Below are 20,172 nucleotides of genomic sequence, written 5' to 3' on the forward strand. Positions count from 1 at the left end.
GGGTTAAAGGGAACCTGTCACCCCGAAAATCACGGGTGAGGTAAGCCCACCGGCATCAGGGGCTTATCTACAGCATTCTGTAATGCTGTAGATAAGCCCCCGATGTTACCTGAAAAAGGAGAAAAAGACGTTAGATTATACTCTCCCAGGGGCGGTCCCGCTGCTGGTCAGGTCAGATGGGCGTCTCTGGTCCGCTCCGGCACCTCCCATCTTCATTACAAGACGTCCTCTTCTGATCTTCAGCCACGGCTCCGGCGCAGGCGTACTTTGCTCTGCCCTCGAGGGCAGAGGATAGTACTGCAGTGCGCAGGCGCCGGAAAGGTCAGAGGCCCGGCGCCTGCGCACTGCAGTACTTTGCCCTCAACAGGGCAGAGCAAAGTACGCCTGCGCCGGAGCCGTGGCTGAAGATCAGAAGAGGACGTCTTGTAATGAAGATGGGAGGCGCCGCAGCGGACCAGAGACGCCCATCTGACCTGACCAGCAGCGGGACCGCCCCTGGGTGAGTATAATCTAACATCTTTTTCTCCTTTTTCAGGTAACATCGGGGGCTTATCTACAGCATTCCAGAATGCTGAAGATAAGCCCCTGATGCCGGTGGGCTTACCTCACCCGCGATTTTCGGGGTGACAGGTTCCCTTCAATGCCGGCGGTAACGGACCGCATTATGCCGCGGGTAACGCACTCCATTACCGCCGGTATTAACCCTGTGTGTCCCCAACCTTTTACTATTGATGCTGCCTACGCGGCATCAATAGTAAAAAAAATGTAATGTTAAAAATAATAAAAAAACAAAAAACCTGCTATACTCACCCTCAGTTGTCCGCTGAGCTGCGCGCTGCCTCCGCCATCTTCCGTTCCCATAGATGCATTGCGAAATTACCCAGAATACTTAGCGGTCTCGCGAGACCGCTAAGTCATCTGGGTAATTTCGCAATGCATCCTGGGAACGGAAGATGGCGGCAGCCATGCGAGTATCGCCGGAGCTTTGGGCCGGGCAATCAATGTCAATTGACAATATCATCCCCTGCACACCTTTTCATCTGCACACCCCCGAGCCGTGAAGATGTTATTTTAACAATGTCTCAATAAAGGACTCAGATCACTCCAGGACGGGTGAGTGCTGCCGCATTTTTCCTGTGTTCCAGTGCTTGTTTCACATATATATATGTACTACCTATACTATGTGTAGACATTTATTTTATTGCAACCTGTCAGTGTGATTTTACTGTAAGCGCACAGGAATTGCCGCCTTTTCTATCTGTCAATATAATATATATATATATATATATATATATATATATATATATATATATTTTGGAACAATATTTAGTTGTAAAACGATGTGTAAATGTCAGAGAACTGCTGTTTGTAAAAGCTCATGTTAAAATCGAAATGCATACGGATGTTGCGATTAAAAACAATAAAAATAAAAAAAAAAAATCGCATTGACATCGCGTGATACGCGCACGTTTTGCCTCCGATTTTTTGGTCCAGAAATCAGACCTTTTTTTTCTCGCATATGGGTATGAGCCCTAAGTGTGTATCACACTGGAAATGCGTTGATTTCAGAGCTTTCAGCTTTTTCAAGTTTTTGTGATATTCCATCTATGTTTTTACCTTCACCTTTGGTATTCACTAGTATTAACTAATAAAGACAAGTTTTATCCTGTGAAGCTGGACTCCTCTGTCTGCCATTTCTACTGCGGACCTGCAAAAGACGTCTTTCTGTGCTGCGGACATTTGGACATTGATTGCGGTGAGCTGGTTTTTCTTTTTGCTCTGCATGTACTTTGTTTATAAACCGTGAGCTGCTTATCACAGAAGGGGGCGGAGTCAGACTTGCAAGCACCAAGGCCAGCTAGTCACAGCAATGTTATTCACATTAAAACTTCAGTCTAAGTCAGGGGTGTCAAACTGCATTCCTCGAGGGCCTCAGACCATGCGTGTTTTCAAGATTTCCTTTGCATTACACAAGGTGCTGGAATCATTCTGTGCAGGTGATTAAATTATCACCTGTGCAATACAAGGAAATCCTGAAAACATGATCTGTTTGCAGCCCTTGAGGAATGCAGTTTGACACTCCTGGTCTAAGTAAACAACAGCACACAGCTGGACATGTTATACATAGTTTAATTCAGTGTTTTAACCCCTAGCTCATGCCTCATGCGGTCCTCTGATTACAAGGCAAAAACCTGCTGACAGATTCCCTGTAACAGACTTTTCTGCACCCTAATAATGTCATTTTATGGGGATTGCAGGTAGTTATGTGTTACAGCTTGGTTTCCATATGATGTGGAATTGCTATATAATGTAAGGGTGACTATGACATGGGTAACGGATTTTAGCACAGAGTCCTGTATGACAAACAATATAGTGACCGTTTCTGTAGCTCTCCACACCGCGATAAACTGTTCATAAATACATTGTAACTATACACTGGCATCTTTCTCTTTGACGGAGTGCCACACATAGCTATACATTCCCATTGAGTTGGTAAGTGCCTTTATACAGAAATAGATGACTGTCACACCGCAGTATTAGTAGATCTGATTTCTACCTGGTGTGATAGTTGGATCGGCTCGTTTTGCAGCATAATGATGCAGAATACTACCATATGAACGTGGCCTTACTATACCTGCATACAGTGATAGGCTTTATCAGACAGGATTTAAAGAAACAGACAATAGGTCTTAAAACTAGGTCAAAGCTACGGCCCTTTTTTAATTGGCTTGAGGCCATGTTTGCACAGCAGTAGTTTGCATTTTTATTTGCAAGCCTCACCTGAGTGGAAGCAGGGCACAGGAGGTGACCATCTTTTCTGCAGCCTGAAAAGATAGATGTAATCTATGATGTTAAGAGGCGAGTGTTCTGTTGTGGATGCAGAAACTGCACCTGGCTGGCATCAATGGGCCAACCTGCTTAAAAATACATTGTTCCCAGGCTAATGAAAATGTGTACCACTATTCCTCAAGTTTTCCTAAAATCTTTAAGAGGGGGCCTAGCTCCGCCAAACATTGCTGGGGCAGTTGCTGCTGTACATAGAGAACTCTGCAAATGATCAAATCTAAGGATTTCCAGCTCATAAATTGGAGTAGGACATTGATGTGCCATTACTGTATGCTCTCTTATGTGCTGCTCATACCTACACACCTGCATTGTGACCCTCATCAGGTATGGCATGTGTTTCAGAAGTCAGACCCTGGGATGGTATACCCTAGTGATAAGCCATCGCTGTATGAAATAATACCCTGAAGGAGATGTGTCAGTAGGAGTTCACACCCCGAATTATTTATATGCGCACGCAGCTCTTTCAAAGACAAGTCCAGCAATACCTGTACCCAGTTCCTCCATTACTGAGAAATCAGTGTTTGAACTGATAGGTCACCTGTCACTCCAGATCTATTCCCCTCACAGCACTGCCTCCTCCTGTTTGACTGACAGCCTCTATACTGTGTGACTTCAGGCAGATGAGCCATCAGTCAGGCAGGAGCAGGCAGCGCTGCGTGGAGAACAGAGCTGGAGTGACAGAGGCTTCAGAGCTACCCCTCATATCAATGAAAACACTGATTTCTTAGCAAAGGAGGAACAGACTGGCCATGTAAAGGTATTGTGGACTTGTCTTTGAAAGAGCCACATGTGCATATAAGTAGTTTGGAGGTGAAATCCTGCAGGTAGAGTCCTGTTGTGAATTCTGTGGTCACAAGTGGTATTGCAGTCTCTGGGCGTCCTCCCTCAGGTGTTTTGGTGAGCTCGTTGGCTGCCTTGCTATTTAGCTCCACCTGAGTCTGTCTTCCTTGCTCCTTGTCAATGTTCCAGTGTTGGATCTGAGCTACTGCATCTTTCCTTGGGCCTGCTGCTCTGCTAGATAAGTGCTTCTAGTTTGTTTTCTGTTTTTTCTGTCCAGCTTGTTATTATCTTTTGCTGGAAGCTCTGAGAAGCAAAGGGGTGCACCGCCGTGCTGTTAGTTCGGCACGGTGGGTCTTTTTGCCCCTTTGCGTGGTTTTCGTTTTAGGGTTTTTTGTAGACTGCATAGTTCTCTTTGCTATCCTCGCTCTGTCTAGAATATCGGGCCTCACTTTGCTGAATCTATTTCATTCCTACGTTTGTCTTTTCATCTTGCTAACAGTCATTATATGTGGGGGCTGCCTATTCCTTTGGGGTATTTCTCTGAGGTAAGTCAGGCTTGTATTTCTATCTTCAGGCTAGTCAGCTCCTCAGGCAGTGCCGAGTTGCATAGGTAGTGATAGGCGCAATCCACTGCTGCTTCCAGTTGTGTGAGGACAGTTCAGGTACTGCAGTCTACAGAGATTCCACGTCTCAGAGCTCGTCCTATTGTTTTGGGTTTTTGCCAGATCTCTGTATGTGCGCTGATTACTGCACGCTGTGTTGCCTGATTGCCAGCCATAACAGAGTCCCTTTAGTCACAATATCATCTTTTGAGGTGAGGCTATGGGAGTAGTAGGTTCTTCGTTTTACCCGTAGAGAAGAGCACTGAATTCGAATGAAACCATACACAGCAGCACAGCCATACAGGTAAGCAATTTATTGTAATAGAATTTACAAATATTGGTTCTCTCCACAATAAACCAATCCCTTGAGACGCCGACATCCAGACACGCTGATGGTACATTATCTGAAAGACGAAAAAGAATTTTAGGTAAATATTTCATTATGTTCATTAACAAGAAAGTTACAATTAAACTATGGAGAGATGGCATTTGTAGCGAGGTAAAGGTAAGCACATGTAGTGGGGTAGTAATGCCACGCTGCTAAAATACACACTATCCTGAAGCCTTTTGTACGCCAGCAGAAGCACAGCTGCACTATTGTTACAGGACAAGCTGACGTGTCATGGAGCCTACGGCCACTGCACAGCCAACTAGGACTGGATCTAAAGGTACCGTCACACATAACGATATCGTTAACGATATCGTTGCTTTTTGTGACGTAGCAACGATATCGTTAAGGAAATCGTTATGTGTGACAGCGACCAACGATCAGGCCCCTGCTGGGAGATTGTTGGTCGCTGAGGAAAGTCCAGAACTTTATTTCGTCGCTGGATCTCCCGCTGACATCGCTGAATCGGCGTGTGTGACGCCGATCCAGCGAGGTCTTCACTGGTAACCAGGGTAAACATCGGGTTACTAAGCGCAGGGCCGCGCCAGCCGGAGAGCACAGCGGTGACGTCACCACTCTGCTTTCCGGCTGACCGGCGCTGACAGTGCATAGGAAAGCAGAACGCCGGAGGACAGACAGCGGAAGGTAAGTATGTAGTGTTTGTTTTTTTAACGTTTACGCTGGTAACCATGGTAAACATCGGGTTACTAAGCGCGGCCCTGCGCTTAGTAACCAGATGTTTACCCTGGTTACCGGGGACCTCGGGATCGTTGGTCGCTGGAGAGCGGTCTGTGTGACAGCTCTCCAGTGACCACACAGCGATGCTGCAGCGATCGGCATCGTTGTCGGTATCGCTGCAGCGTCGCTGAGTGTGAAGGTACCTTAAGACACAGAAGATGCCAGTGTTTCCACTACACGTTTCCCTGGTCACACTTCACTTGCGTTTGTTTTTTTTACCAGGAGAAAGTGGCCATAAGAATATTTTATAAAGAATCCATCATGCCCCATCCACATACAGCAGTGTGCCAGTGCTGCTCCCAGCTTCACATACAGAATACGCCCAGCGAAGAACAAAACGTCATCTCTTGAAAGTTCGGTAATCTCCTGTGACCCCACCAGGAGTCCCTGTTTCTGGGGTTGTATTCTATTTTCCCCACTAGTGTTACACTGCTTGCTTATGGGTTGGTTAGAGAAATAGGGAAGCCCACTGAGAAAAATCTGATTGCCACCCTTGTTGTCCAAAACAGACCTTTCAATACAACCTTTATAAGCCAATATCTGGGGAACTAAGGCTAGGTTCACACTGCGTTAGTGCAATCCGTTTAGCGCATACGCTAACGGAATGCACTAATGCAATGTACAAGAAGGGATTGCGTTTAGCGATCCTGCTAGTGCAGATGCCCGATCTGCGCTAGCGAGAAACGAACCTCGAACGCTGCAACCAGCGTTCGAGGTCCGTCAGAAAATAACGGGACATCGCTAACGCATGCCAAAAATGGCATACGTTAGCAATGCGTTAGATACATTGCGGTCAATGGGTGCGCTAACGGATCCGTTACATAGCGTTAATTGCGCCATGTAACGGATTCCGCCAGCGGACACCCACTAACGCAATGTGAACCCAGCCTGAGACATCTATTACAAAAAAAATACACATTACTCAGCACTTCAGCCTGTAGCTCAGGATGGAGCCAGTTTTCAAACATTAAGGCCATGAAATGGGAATCTGTTCCCTCCATCCTTAAACTAAAACACATATAGGTATGTAGGGAAAATAGCCAGTATATATAAAAAAAAATCATACATGTAGTATTTATGTTAATGATTAGTTAGCATAAAAAATGCAAATGAAGGACCTTAAATGCACCCTTGATACCCCCACAATTTGCATACTAGAACATGGATATCTGGATTGACAGCGCTAAAGTGCTGCTTCATCTATGCAGCAGAGCTGACAAGGTTGTTTCTGGCAGTACAGTGCCGCAGCCATCGATGAGAGTAGCCACAAGCCCATGTGTGCGCGGCTGCAGTGTCCGTGCAGATCCGCCGATTGTCATATCTTGATTGACAGCACCGTACTCAATCAGCGGCTCTGCGCCTCCGCACGGACACTGCAGAGTCATCTCTAGCTGTAGTCAGCCCATACTGTACTGCAGAGCGGAGCCAGCAATATCACTAAGGGCACGGCTGGAAACTTCAGGCAGTACATTAGTGCTGTCGAGTCGATCAAGATATGACAATGTTCAGTATTAAAAAAAAAAACAGGAAAGAGGGTTACAGTGTACTAAGCACTTGGTCACATCAAGCATGCAAGACATTACACTCCTTTTATGCCAACTAAACCACTAAAAGTGATACTACAGGTATGAGTTTCCCCTACATTCCTGTGTTAATTAGTTATTGGGGGTGATACAAGATCAAAGGGGGTCTAAGAGCCAGGAACAAGAATGACGTATAGGATAACAAACCTGTCCGTATACTATGAGGACAGTTGGGAACAACCATGGCAGGGCAGGTGTGCTACTACAGACCTCATCATCTTACCCAACGCCGAAATCCAGCTGGGGCTCAGAAGGACTCAGAGCAGTGATGCGTTCTATCATGGGATGGTCCTTCATGCACTGCTATATTCTGAGAAACACGCAGCCATCTAGAACGCTATAGATGACCGGCGGACACCTAGCGATCAGCTCAACATTATCAAGATACTGTTAAAAGGGACAGGCGTTTGTAGTCTTAATGGCTATACTAGCTTGGAAATCCCCTTAAGTGGAGAGCATGGTTCCTGAATATGATAGACCCAATTTTGGGGGGAACTAATTTATGTAAATGAAGAAATCGGCAATGGTACAGCCCATCAATGTATACATAATAAGGTCTTTTGGAAAACAAAAGCAACAGCTCCTCCTAATCCTCTACATCACTAGCAAATTACAAGCAATAAACTATTACTACGTCTTATGAGGACATTATTACCTGACCACAGCTCATGCTTGTATTATTCATGCCCTGGTAAAAGTGTTAGAAATAAAACAGGCAAGTTAAAGGGGTATTCCCATCTCTAAGATCCTATCCCAATATGAAGTAGGTGTAATAATATTAGCAAATACTTCCAATTAGAAATGTAGTATAGTTTTCTGATTCACCATGTCTCCTCGCTCATGTGCAATCATTGCAGGACCTTAGGTATCCATGGTTACGACCACTAGCAACTAGCTAACTCTCACTACATCAGTGGTCGTAACCATGGATACCTAAGGTCCTGCAATGCCTGCACATGAGGAAAGACACATAGCGAATTAGAAATACTATACTACATTTCTAACTGGAGGTATATGCTAATATTATTATTACACCTACTACATGTTGGGATAGGATCTTGGAGATGGGAATACCCCTTTAAAAGCACACCATGCAAAAACCAGACACAGTTGTATGTTACTGCTTAACTCTTCATTGGTCAGCTGCTCAGTATTACATGCAGACTACAGCAGTCAACCAAAACACATATACAAAGGCACAAATACTAATAGTGCACCTCTTATACCGTTATACTACTTTGATATATACGTCAAAATAATGTTGCAGCAATAATTCCCACCACGGTAGATCTAAGGTCTCTACTACACGGTCCACAGTCCTGTTACCCTGGCCAGTAGGACAGTCTGTAGAGATGCACGCCGTGTACTTACAGGGCAGCAGCACCAGAGATGATCTCAATAAGCTCCTTGGTGATGACGGCTTGGCGGGTGCGGTTGAAAGACAATGTCAATTTGTCGATTATCTCAGCTACGGAAAGAGGGGAAAAATAACAACTCTCATTTTTGTCTTGGATCCAGGGCTGTGGAGTCGGAGCTCATTTTGGTGGAGTCGGTGTCATGGAAATTGAGGAATCGGAGGTTTGGCTTACCAACTCCACAGCCCTGCTTGGATCAAGGGGCAAAAAACATCACGAGCTATTGCTCAATTCTAGAATGTGTCTTCTCCCAAAGGGAAAGCTCATTGACTTACAAGCATTCTTGCTGGCATTGTCCATAGCAGTCATCCTGGCGCTCTGCTCACTGGCGGTGGCCTCTTTCAGAGTCAAGTATATGATATTAGCCAAGGTAAACTCCTGGTAATTTCTCAGCACATCTGCGTCAACGTCATCATACACAGTGATGCTGTCTGGAAGAAAACCAATTCCACTCATTTTTGCACCTTGCCACTTTCATTTTTTCTTGATTTCATTTAGGGATTCCCAACAAATTAAAAATAAAATCCCAAACATACAATTTTCCTTTTCTCAGTGTTCCTTTTGTGGTAAAAACGATGCTAACTGTATTCTGCAGGTCAGGGCAATTACAACATCAAATTGGTGGGGACGCATCACTCGGTAACCCCGCCAATCGGCTGTTCTAGGAGCTGGCTGCATGTGCTCAGCTGCCCAGCAGAGAACTACACAGCTGGCACTTGTATAGTGGCCACTACAGGGTAAGCCTACGCCGTCTTTGTAGGTCACAGGAAGCAGAATAAAATGATACCTTGATATCTGCGATCAGAGTCCACGTTTTTGTTATATGTAAATAAGATGTATGGGCTGCATACAGATTTGTATTAAAATCTGCCTCCAGAGATTATTTTAAATAAAAGGGGAGTTACCAATGTGATGTTTAATAGCCGCTCTCTGCAGAGCTGTGTGTGATTACACCAGACACATGGATGGATGGATAGATAGTAAGAGAAATGGCTTTTGTTTCTCCAGCGATCAGTCCAATGGTAGAGTAAAATATAACTTATTTATCCATTTAAAAGTTCCAGGTTTCTTCAATAACAATTTTGCATACAGTCAGTCCCTTATGAACGACATATTTTGACACTACATGTGTCTTCCTCCAGGTCCAAATGAGGAATGAATCAAGACCACATATATAAGGACAAGGAAAACCCATCTGAGTTTCTGGGTGTCACCCTTTTAGAAACTAACTGCTGTGTATAAAGGATTCCAGATGGTTATATTTTAATATATATATATATATATATATATATATATATATATATATATATATATATATATATATATATATATATATATATATATATATATATATATATATATATATATATCTGCCTCCAGATGCATGTGTGTGTGTATATATATATATATATATATATATATATATATATATATATATATATATATATATATATATATATATATATATATATATATATATATATATATATATATATATATATATATATATACACACACACACATATGCATGCTCTGGAGGCAGATTCTCATGCAGATCAGTATTCTCCCCATAGCCCTGAAAAGCATCCTTTTATTTAGCTTCCTATGACCTGCACGCACATATAGGAAGACCATATAAATAAAAGCTCAGCCCTTTTGTAGGTTTGGCGTTCACCATATGGGATAAATATTCTGATTTATTATTAGTTTGGACAGTGTCAGTGATACTAAATATGGTACGTTTTTATATTTTGCTATTCACATTCCAGAAAAAGAAGAGGAGTTGTTACTTGAACCGTTATATAAAAAAATAAATAAATAAAGTATAATTTAATACTGTTTTGCATTTTTATTAAGCCCCTGCAATTGCTTGCACAAGCTACTGTAATAGGCACCGGTAACTTCAATACACTCCAACCACTGTTACCCTACCGTGCCAGCACCAAATATGTAGGGTGCACATCTTCTAAAGAGTTAATACCTGAATCACAAGCAAGAAAAAAAAAAAAAAAAGCACGCAACTTACCAGAATGTGCAACAGTGTCAAGAGAAAAGAATGGCTTTTCTTCAGTCTTGTAAGAGATCACAGACCTACAGGAACAGAAGTGATCAGCACAGGAACATACCGCACAGCAGCCATCAGTCCACAGTCAATCTTGGTACCTGAATCTATTGAACACCACATTGCCTTGGTCAAACTCATAACCAGAGTTCAGTAGCTCGGAAGCAATCACAGAGGCATCACCAAAAGTAGGAGGCTTCCTGCCAACTTCCTTGAAGGTCAAAAGGAAGTGGTTACCATGAGTCCTTAAAGAGGAGAAGACAATGGTCATTAGAAAGGGTTCACAGAAACCATTTAAAGTACTTTTACTATTACAGTGTAGATTAACTATGTGACTGAAGCGGTCTTCACAATCCTAAATTGGCCTCTAAGATAGTCATTACCTTCACTTGATAAGCAAATTCCAGAATTGGTTGGCATGTGTCACAATCACTGAGGTCATGAGAAGATGCCAATGGGCATTCAAGAATGGGCCTTTTCGGCTGTCCAAAATGCTAGTGTAGAGGTATTAGCGCACTTTATCAGCTACCATTTTTAAAGGGATTGTCTATTACCGTTTTAAACAGATATTTTTCACTGAGAAACATAGAAACAGATACTTCCCTCACAAGCACGATTCCAGCTATGTAGACACCAGGTCTCCTCCCAGTGCTTACGTGATAGTATTATGCCACGTGAGCACTGCAGCCAATCGGGGTCACTAACAGGCTGCATTCCCTCAGATGTCAAGGGGAAGTGTAAGAACTGCAGCCCATTAAAGACCACTGATTGCTTGTAGAATTGATGTACAATGTTGAATGAGCACCCGGTCCTGACACTTCTGGAATGGCGCCATGCAGGAGGGTATATATCATCTTTACATCACACTGCGGAATACAGTATTCAACAAGCGGTCATCCGAGTACTGGACAACCCCGGTAATGATCCCTGTGTTATATCCAACACACATTGTTTAATCCTCCCTGACTGAGGGTACTGGGCGCGTCTGGGACCTCTGTTAACCATTACTATAGCCTGCTGGGGTCACACCTACTGGGCATCTGCAGGGAGGACAGAGAGGTGAAGAAGTCATCATGGTCCCTCTTCTCCTCCTCCTCCCACTAGGATGTCAGTGGCCCCAGCACACTGCCGCAGTGAGTGACAGCGGTCCCAGACAAGTCCACTAGCTGCAGGCCGGAAGGACTTAACATTGTTTCTAAACACACATGTATCGGTTTGGTGTAATATAAAGACCATTACAAATGGCATTAGGTGGCTGATGAAGTGCTGCTAATACCCCCCTAGGATAAATCCTGCCGTCAGGTTCACTTTAGATCCATGTACACAGAATGCCTCTATTCTCTACATATCACAATTATGATCTATAGAAGACCACAATCAGATTCTATTTGTACTTTTATTCCCAAAAACCAGCAAAAAGAAGTAGGAAATCTTTTCAGAAAGGCATCAATGGCCCATCCATTCCACATCCAGCAGGACTTCTCACATTTTGGGAGGTGCTGTTCAGGGAGACATCTTGAATTCAACTATGTTCTCAGGACATAGATCTCTAGTCCACTGTTCAGTCAATGTACAGACTGAAGGACCGCCAAGGACATTCAGGTCAAGAGACATTTTGCGATTATGTGAGTGCCAGCAGAGCAGCAGGTCACACAGGCAGGAGGCATCGTACTGTGGGGACATCATATACTAGCACATATAAGAAGGGCTGAGCGAGAGTAAAGAACTGGCTTAAGGTACCGTCACACTCAGCGACGCTGCAGCGATATAGACAACGATGCCGATCGCTGGAGCGTCGCTGTTTAGGTCGCTGTAGAGACGTCAAACACAGCAGCTCCAGAACGATGCAGGAGCGATCCAGTGACGTAACGGCGACTCACTTATCGTTCTCGCTGGTTGTTAGCTCCATGTAAAACATTGCTGGCATCGTTGCTTTTGATGTCAAACACGACGATACATCCCGACCTGACGACCAAATAAAGTTCTGGCCTTCTAGCTCCGACCAGCGATGTCACAGCGGGATCCAGATCGCTGCTGCGTGTTAAACACAACGAGATCGCTATCCAGGACGCTGCAACTTCACGGATCATTGTCGTTGTCGTTGCAAAGTTGCTGAGTGTGACGGTACCTTTAGTATAAAATAAGAATGGTCGTATGCGTGCCTCTTATCTTTTAAAGTAGGGAGGTATGCTAACTGAGAAAGCCAAGGTCACACAAGCCCACCAGGCATTAGGCAGTAATTCTCAGTAGGTTCCACCTGTGAACGGATCCCAAGCTGCTCATACGAACCTCTGAAGTAAGCCTCTCAGCTTGTCCCCAATTCCAACAACCATAACTTCTTTTCCACCACCAGAAAGCGAAGAGATTTCGTGTTTAATGGCTTTGGCCACAGAGGTATGAATACCACCACAAAGACCTCTATCAGAGGACACACCGATGATAAGATGCTTCTTCTGGTCTTCAGGAGCCTTAATCTCAGCCTTCTCGTACAATGCTATGAGAAATAGAAAAAGACAACATCTTCACCTACCCCATGCTCTACGGCCATGGGCTCTCCAGGAGTTGTAAAACTACAACTCCCAGCATGCCCTGACACTATAGTATATAAAACATAAATACCTGGAGGAATTCATGCAGTTTTCTAAGCCAGCCTTACCTAAAGCTCCAGTTCCGTATACTCTGGCGGGTTTCAGCTCCCTTTCAGCCTTAGCGTACTTGGCAGCTGCCACCATCTTCATGGACTTTGTGATCTTTTGGATATTCTTGATGGATTTCAGTCGCCTGGTGACTGGAACACAGGACTTTAACTCGCATCAGTCAAGTCCCAGCTCAATAGCATCCGCAATATTCACAAGATCTGACAGCAGGAGAGCGGAGCATGCAGCACAACCCTTACTGCCCCATTATGACGCCCCATCTGGATCTGCTGTAGGATGGCGGCAGCACCGCATTGTTGCTGGCGTTATACACAGAAGCTTTACACTTAAGACATGGGCAAAGATCAATTGTTGTAATAAAGACCATAGCAGCTGTATACCAAAGAGGGACACAGCGTCATGGGGGTTTGGGCTGTTACAAAAGAAAAGGAGTATTGGTGACCCGTGCCAATGCCTTTAACACTGGTGGAAATGCTAAAGGGTATTTCACACCACAGTCATCCATGGCACATCTACCACCTTTAAGTTCCATGACACTTCAGTGCTTTTACAGTTGTGGTTCCAATGGAGACTGCATAACCACTTCAGTGTAGCTTGTATCCACTGATATCCCTGATGTTTATATGTATGCGTCCATGAACTCTCTCTCCAAGCGCTGCAGGGAAGACTGTCAATCACTTGTAGGACCGCCCACTGGACTCATACACATACAAAACACCAGGGATTTCAATGAATGCAACTTTCCCACAATAAAGGATAATCTGATCAGCTCCTCCTGCTCTATAACACCTTGTTCACAGATCAGATACCATTTTCAACAAGACAAGTTGCCTCTAAGGGTACCGTCACACAGTGGTACTTTGGTCGCTAGGACGGTACGATCCGTGACGTTCCAGCGATATCCTTACGATCTCGCTGTGTCTGACACGCTACTGCGATCAGGGACCCCGCTGAGAATCGTACGTCGTAGCAGATCGTTTGAAACTTTATTTCGTCGCTGGATCTCCCGCTGACATCGCTGAATCGGCATGTGTGACACCGATTCAGCAATGTCTTCACTGGTAACCAGGGTAAACATCTGGTTACTAAGCGCAGGGCCGCGCTTAGTAACCCGATATTTACCCTGGTTACCAGTGTAAATGTAAAAAAAAAAAAACACTACATACTTACATTCCCGGTGTCTGGTCATGTCCCTCGCCTTCAGCTTCCCGCACTGACTGGTGAGCGCCGGCCAGCCGTAAAGTACAGCGGTGACGTCACCGCTCTGCTTTCCGGCTGTCCGGCGCTCACTGTCAGTGCAGAGAAGCAGAGCGCCGAGGGATGCAACAGGAATGTAAGTATGTAGTGTTTTTTTTTTTTTACGTTTACGCTGGTAACCAGGGTAAACATTGGGTTACTAAGCGCGGCCCTGCGCTTAGTAACCCGATTTTTACCCTGGTTACCGGGGACTTCGGGATCGTTGGTCGCTGGAGAGCTGTCTGTGTGACAGCTCTCCAGCGACGCTGCAGCGATCGGCATCGTTGTCGTATCACTGCAGCGTCATTTTAGTGTGACGGTACCCTAAGAATACAGTCTAATGATTTTGTGGTTCAGCTTCTGCACAGTTAAAGCATAGTGCACTTCCAAAAATCACAGAGTGAAATCCTTATTAACCCCTTACCGGCATCTGACGTACTATACCGTCCGATGCCGGCTACCCTGCTTTGATGCAGGGCTCCGCGGTGAGCCCGCACCAAAGCCGGGACATGTCAGCTGTTTTGAACAGCTGACATGTGCCCGTAATAGGCGCGGGCAGAATCGCGATCTGCCCGCACCTATTAACTAGTTAAATGCCGCTGTCAAACGCAGACAGCGGCATTTAACTACCGCTTCCGGCCGGGCGGCCGGAAATGACGTCATCGCCGACTCCCGTCACATGATCGGGGGTCGGCGATGCTTGTGAATGGTAACCATAGAGGTCCTTGAGACTTCTATGGTTACTGATTGCCCGTCGCTGTGAGCGCCACCCTGTGGTCGGCGCTCACAGCACACGTGCAATTCTGCTACATAGCAGCGATCAGCAGATCGCTGCTATGTAGCAGAGTCGAACGTGCTATGCCTGCTTCTAGCCTCTCATGGAGGCTATTGAAGCATGGCAAAAGTAAAAAAAAAAAAGTTTAAAAAAATGTGAAAAAAATAAAAAAAACATAAAAGTTTAAATCACCCCCCTTTCGCCCCAATCAAAATAAATCAATAAAAAAAATATCAAATCTACGCATATTTGGTATCGCCGCGCTCAGAATCGCCCGATCTATCAATTAAAAAAAAGTATTAACCTGATCGCTAAACAGCGTAGCGGGAAAAAAATTCGAAACGCCAGAATTACGTTTTTTTGGTCGCCGCGACATTGCATTAAAATGCAATAACGGGCGATCAAAAGAACGTATCTGCACCGAAATGCTATCATTAAAAACGTCATCTCGGCACGCAAAAAAATAAGCCCTCAACCGACCCCAGATGATGAAAAATGGAGACGCTACGAGTATCGGAAAATGGCGCAATTTTTTTTTTCTTTTTTTTAGCAAAGTTTGGAATTTTTTTTCACCACTTAGATAAAAAAATAACCTAGTCATGTTTGGTGTCTATGAACTCGTAATGACCTGGAGAATCATAATGGCAGGTCATTTTTAGCATTTAGTGAACCTAGCAAAAAAGCCAAACAAAAAACCAATGTGGGATTGCACTTTTTTTGCAATTTCACCGCACTTGGAATTTTTTTCCCGTTTTCTAGTACACGACATGCTAAAACCAATGATGTCGTTCAAAAGTACAACTCGTCCCGCAAAAAATAAGCCCTCACATGGCCAAATTGACAGAAAAATAAAAATGTTATGGCTCTGGGAAGGAGGGGAGCGAAAAACGAACACGGAAAAACGAAAAATCCCCGGTCATGAAGGGGTTAAAGTTTACAGTTACACAGAGCTCAGACTCCTGAAGGGCTGTCCTAAGCGCCATAACAGGTGAAGGCGATCCCTATGTACAGGCGAGTGTCGGTCTCCCACAGATCACTGCGAGTACATGTGACAGACCCCATGCACTTTTTTGACAACCCCATAACTAGATAAACCTTCCCCTTTTCAGGCACTGCTGTCCAATACACTCTCATCTTACGTGTCGGATGGATACTCACTGTCCTTCAGAGTTGCCATGTTCCTGACTTGACCCCTAAAACACAAAACAGGACATCATATTTCATCTATGGAGGGCTAAAAGGTGACCTACAGGACAGGAAGCGCTGCCCACATACTCCATATAAGCAGTCATTCCATGCAAGCTTGTGCTACGGGTAATGTCCCTGCTCGGTGCCCCGTACCCGGGGCAAGGGATCTGCCCCCTGCTCGGTGCCCCGTACCCGGGGCAAGGGCTCTGCCCCCTGCTCGGTGCCCCGTACCCGGGACAAGGGCTCTGTCCCTGTTCGGTGCCCCGTACCCGGGACAAGGGCTCTGTCCCTGTTCGGTGCTCCGTACCCGGGACAAGGGCCCCGTCCCTGTTCGGTGCTCCGTACCTATCACAAGGGCCCCGTCCCTGTTCGGTGCTACGTACCTATCACAAGGGCCCCGTCCCTGTTCGGTGCTCCGTACCTATCACAAGGGCCCCGTCCCTGTTCGGTGCTCCGTACCTATCACAAGGGCCCCGTCCCTGTTCGGTGCTCCGTACCTATCACAAGGGCCCCGTCCCTGTTCGGTGCTCCGTACCTATCACAAGGGCCCCGTCCCTGTTCGGTGCTCCGTACCTATCACAAGGGCCCCGTCCCTGTTCGGTGCTCCGTACCTATCACAAGGGCCCCGTCCCTGTTCGGTGCTCCGTACCTATCACAAGGGCCCCGTCCCTGTTCGGTGCTCCGTACCTATCACAAGGGCCCCGTCCCTGTTCGGTGCTCCGTACCTATCACAAGGGCCCCGTCCCTGTTCGGTGCTCCGTACCCAGGACAAGGGCCCCGTCCCTGCTCGGTGCCCCGTCCCTGCTCGGTGCCCCGTACCTCGGGTAAGGGCCCCGTACCTCGGGTAAGGGCCCCGTACCTCGGGTAAGGGCCCCGTACCTCGGGTAAGGGCCCCGTACCTCGGGTAAGGGCCCCGTACCTCGGGTAAGGGCCCCGTACCTCGGGTAAGGGCCCCGTACCTCGGGTAAGGGCCCCGTACCTCGGGTAAGGGCCCCGTACCTCGGGTAAGGGCCCCGTACCTCGGGTAAGGGCCCCGTACCTCGGGTAAGGGCCCCGTACCTCGGGTAAGGGCCCCGTACCTCGGGTAAGGGCCCCGTACCTCGGGTAAGGGCCCCGTACCTCGGGTAAGGGCCCCGTACCTCGGGTAAGGGCCCCGTACCTCGGGTAAGGGCCCCGTACCTCGGGTAAGGGCCCCGTACCTCGGGTAAGGGCCCCGTACCTCGGGTAAGGGCCCCGTACCTCGGGTAAGGGCCCCGTACCTCGGGTAAGGGCCCCGTACCTCGGGTAAGGGCCCCGTACCTCGGGTAAGGGCCCCGTACCTCGGGTAAGGGCCCCGTACCTCGGGTAAGGGCCCCGTACCTCGGGTAAGGGCCCCGTACCTCGGGTAAGGGCCCCGTACCTCGGGTAAGGGCCCCGTACCTCGGGTAAGGGCCCCGTACCTCGGGTAAGGGCCCCGTACCTCGGGTAAGGGCCCCGTACCTCGGGTAAGGGCCCCGTACCTCGGGTAAGGGCCCCGTACCTCGGGTAAGGGCCCCGTACCTCGGGTAAGGGCCCCGTACCTCGGGTAAGGGCCCCGTACCTCGGGTAAGGGCCCCGTACCTCGGGTAAGGGCCCCGTACCTCGGGTAAGGGCCCCGTACCTCGGGTAAGGGCCCCGTACCTCGGGTAAGGGCCCCGTACCTAGGGTAAGGGCCCTGTCCCTGCTCGGTGCCCCGTACCTAGGGTAAGGGCTCTGTCCCTGCTCGGTGCCCCGTACCTAGGGTAAGGGCTCTGTCCCTGCTCGGTGCCCCGTACCTAGGGTAAGGGCTCTGTCCCTGCTCGGTGCCCCGTATCTAGGGTACGGGCTCTGTCCCTGCTCGGTGCCCCGTATCTAGGGTACGGGCTCTGTCCCTGCTCGGTGCCCCGTATCTAGGGTACGGGCTCTGTCCCTGCTCGGTGCCCCGTATCTAGGGTACGGGCTCTGTCCCTGCTCGGTGCCCCGTATCTAGGGTACGGGCTCTGTCCCTGCTCGGTGCCCCGTATCTAGGGTACGGGCTCTGTCCCTGCTCGGTGCCCCGTATCTAGGGTACGGGCTCTGTCCCTGCTCGGTGCCCCGTATCTAGGGTACGGGCTCTGTCCCTGCTCGGTGCCCCGTATCTACGGTAAGGGCTCTGTCCCTGCTCGGTGCCCCGTACCTGGGGTAACGGCTCTGTCCCTGCTCTGTGCCCCGTACCCGGGGTAAGGGCTCTGTCCCTGCTCTGTGCCCCGTACCCGGGGTAAGGGCTCTGTCCCTGTTCTGTGCCCCGTACCCGGGGTAAGGGCTCTGTCCCTGCTCTGTGCCCCGTACCCGGGGTAAGGGCTCTGTCCCTGTTCTGTGCCCCGTACCTAGGGTAAGGGCTCTGTCCCTGCTCGGTGCCCCGTACCTAGGGTAAGGGCTCTGTCCCTGCTCGGTGCCCTGTACCTAGGGTAAGGGCTCTGTCCCTGCTCGGTGCCCCGTATCTAGGGGCTCTGTCCCTGCTCGGTGCCCCGTATCTAGGGTACGGGCTCTGTCCCTGCTCGGTGCCCCGTATCTAGGGTACGGGCTCTGTCCCTGCTCGGTGCCCCGTATCTAGGGTACGGGCTCTGTCCCTGCTCGGTGCCCCGTATCTACGGTAAGGGCTCTGTCCCTGCTCGGTGCCCCGTACCTGGGGTAACTGCTCTGTCCCTGCTCTGTGCCCCGTACCCGGGGTAAGGGCTCTGTCCCTGCTCTGTGCCCCGTACCCGGGGTAAGGGCTCTGTCCCTGCTCTGTGCCCCGTACCCGGGGTAAGGGCTCTGTCCCTGCTCTGTGCCCCGTACCCGGGGTAAGGGCTCTGTCCCTGTTCTGTGCCCCGTACCTAGGATAAGGGCTCTGTCCCTGCTCGGTGCCCCGTATCTAGGGTACGGGCTCTGTCCCTGCTCGGTGCCCCGTATCTACGGTAAGGGCTCTGTCCCTGCTCGGTGCCCCGTACCTGGGGTAACGGCTCTGTCCCTGCTCTGTGCCCCGTACCCGGGGTAAGGGCTCTGTCCCTGTTCTGTGCCCCGTACCCGGGGTAAGGGCTCTGTCCCTGCTCGGTGCCCCGTACCCGGGGTAATGGCTGTCCCTGCTCGGTGCCCTGTACCTAGGGTAAGGGCTCTGTCCCTGCTCGGTGCCCCGTACCCGGGGTAAGGGCTCTGTCCCTGCTCGGTGCCCTGTACCCAGGGTAAGGGCTCTGTCCCGGTTGGTGCCCAGCCCTAGGAGAAGGTCTTATCCGCTTATTATATGGGGAGACTTAAAATCCTGATGTATGGATCTCATCCCATGCACACTGGAGCCATTCCTCCTGGTCACTGCTCTGACACCTTGAAGCACAGGGGCCGGCTGCGGCCTAGTCTATGTCCCGGGGGTCACATAAAAACGTCGCACACTGAGGACCACCGAGCCCAGCGATCACAGCCGGCTCGGGCTGCCCTGTGCACGGCCCATAAAGTCCCCTCGGTCCCCGCACGGACACTTACCATTGTGGCTGAAAGATGAGGACGCTGCTGCGGGACAACATGGTGACTACAGGCAAGGTCAGACAGCGCAGGACGCGCATGCGCCGCAACTTAGCCTTGACGACAGGCGGAGGGCGGAGATCTCGTGAGACCTGTCACTGTACCTTGCATGCCCGCTTCCGCCATCTTTGATGTTGGCAGGTCCTATCCGTGATCCGGTAGTAGATCATCGCTAGAATGGATCCAGTTGTACTCTAGATCCGTCTAGGCGGCATACAGGATCCTTTATTTAATTCTGTATCACATAGACCTTGTATGGAAGCAAATATGTCCCCAAATGGTAATGATTGTAGTGTAACTGATATCCTCTGTGATCAGTAGGAGGCTGAAAATTCCACACCAGAAAGCAGCATGAAAGAATCACGTTTTC

At 48.3% G+C, this 20,172-nt stretch overlaps 1 protein-coding gene across 3 annotated transcripts; it reads right to left on the minus strand.

Moving 5' to 3' along the window:
- Positions 1–4,528: 4,528 nt before the first annotated feature.
- Positions 4,529–19,907, minus strand: ATP5F1C (ATP synthase F1 subunit gamma). Of its 3 annotated transcripts, XM_069765301.1 has the most exons (10): positions 19,764–19,907; positions 16,242–16,276; positions 13,072–13,203; positions 12,705–12,909; positions 10,517–10,660; positions 10,380–10,444; positions 8,629–8,784; positions 8,310–8,406; positions 7,594–7,626; positions 4,529–4,633 (listed from the first exon to the last, which is right to left on the minus strand). In XM_069765301.1, exons 1-9 carry the CDS (start codon positions 19,841–19,843, stop codon positions 7,620–7,622), a joined length of 921 nt encoding a protein of 306 aa, XP_069621402.1. In that variant the 5' UTR covers positions 19,844–19,907; the 3' UTR covers positions 4,529–4,633; positions 7,594–7,619. The 3 variants fall into 3 exon arrangements, with proteins under 3 accessions (XP_069621402.1, XP_069621403.1, XP_069621404.1); XM_069765302.1 differs by lacking the exon at positions 7,594–7,626; XM_069765303.1 differs by lacking the exons at positions 4,529–4,633; positions 7,594–7,626 and having other exon boundaries at positions 8,306–8,406.
- Between the last annotated feature and the right edge of the window lie 265 nt (positions 19,908–20,172).

Source organism: Ranitomeya imitator, chromosome 4, assembly GCF_032444005.1.
Source record: "Ranitomeya imitator isolate aRanImi1 chromosome 4, aRanImi1.pri, whole genome shotgun sequence".
NCBI lineage: Eukaryota > Metazoa > Chordata > Amphibia > Anura > Dendrobatidae > Ranitomeya > Ranitomeya imitator.

Coding starts and splice junctions, on each gene's coding strand:
- ATP5F1C (XM_069765301.1), bottom strand. CDS start 19,843: ATGCGCGTCCTGCGCTGTCTGACCTTGCCTGTAGTCACCATGTTGTCC. Junction 13,204..16,241: donor CATGGCAACTCTGAAGGACA/GTGAGTATCCAT, acceptor CCTGTGTTCCAG/TCACCAGGCGACTGAAATCC. Junction 8,785..10,379: donor TGACACTGTTGCACATTCTG/GTAAGTTGCGTG, acceptor GTTTTCTTCCAG/ACAGCATCACTGTGTATGAT.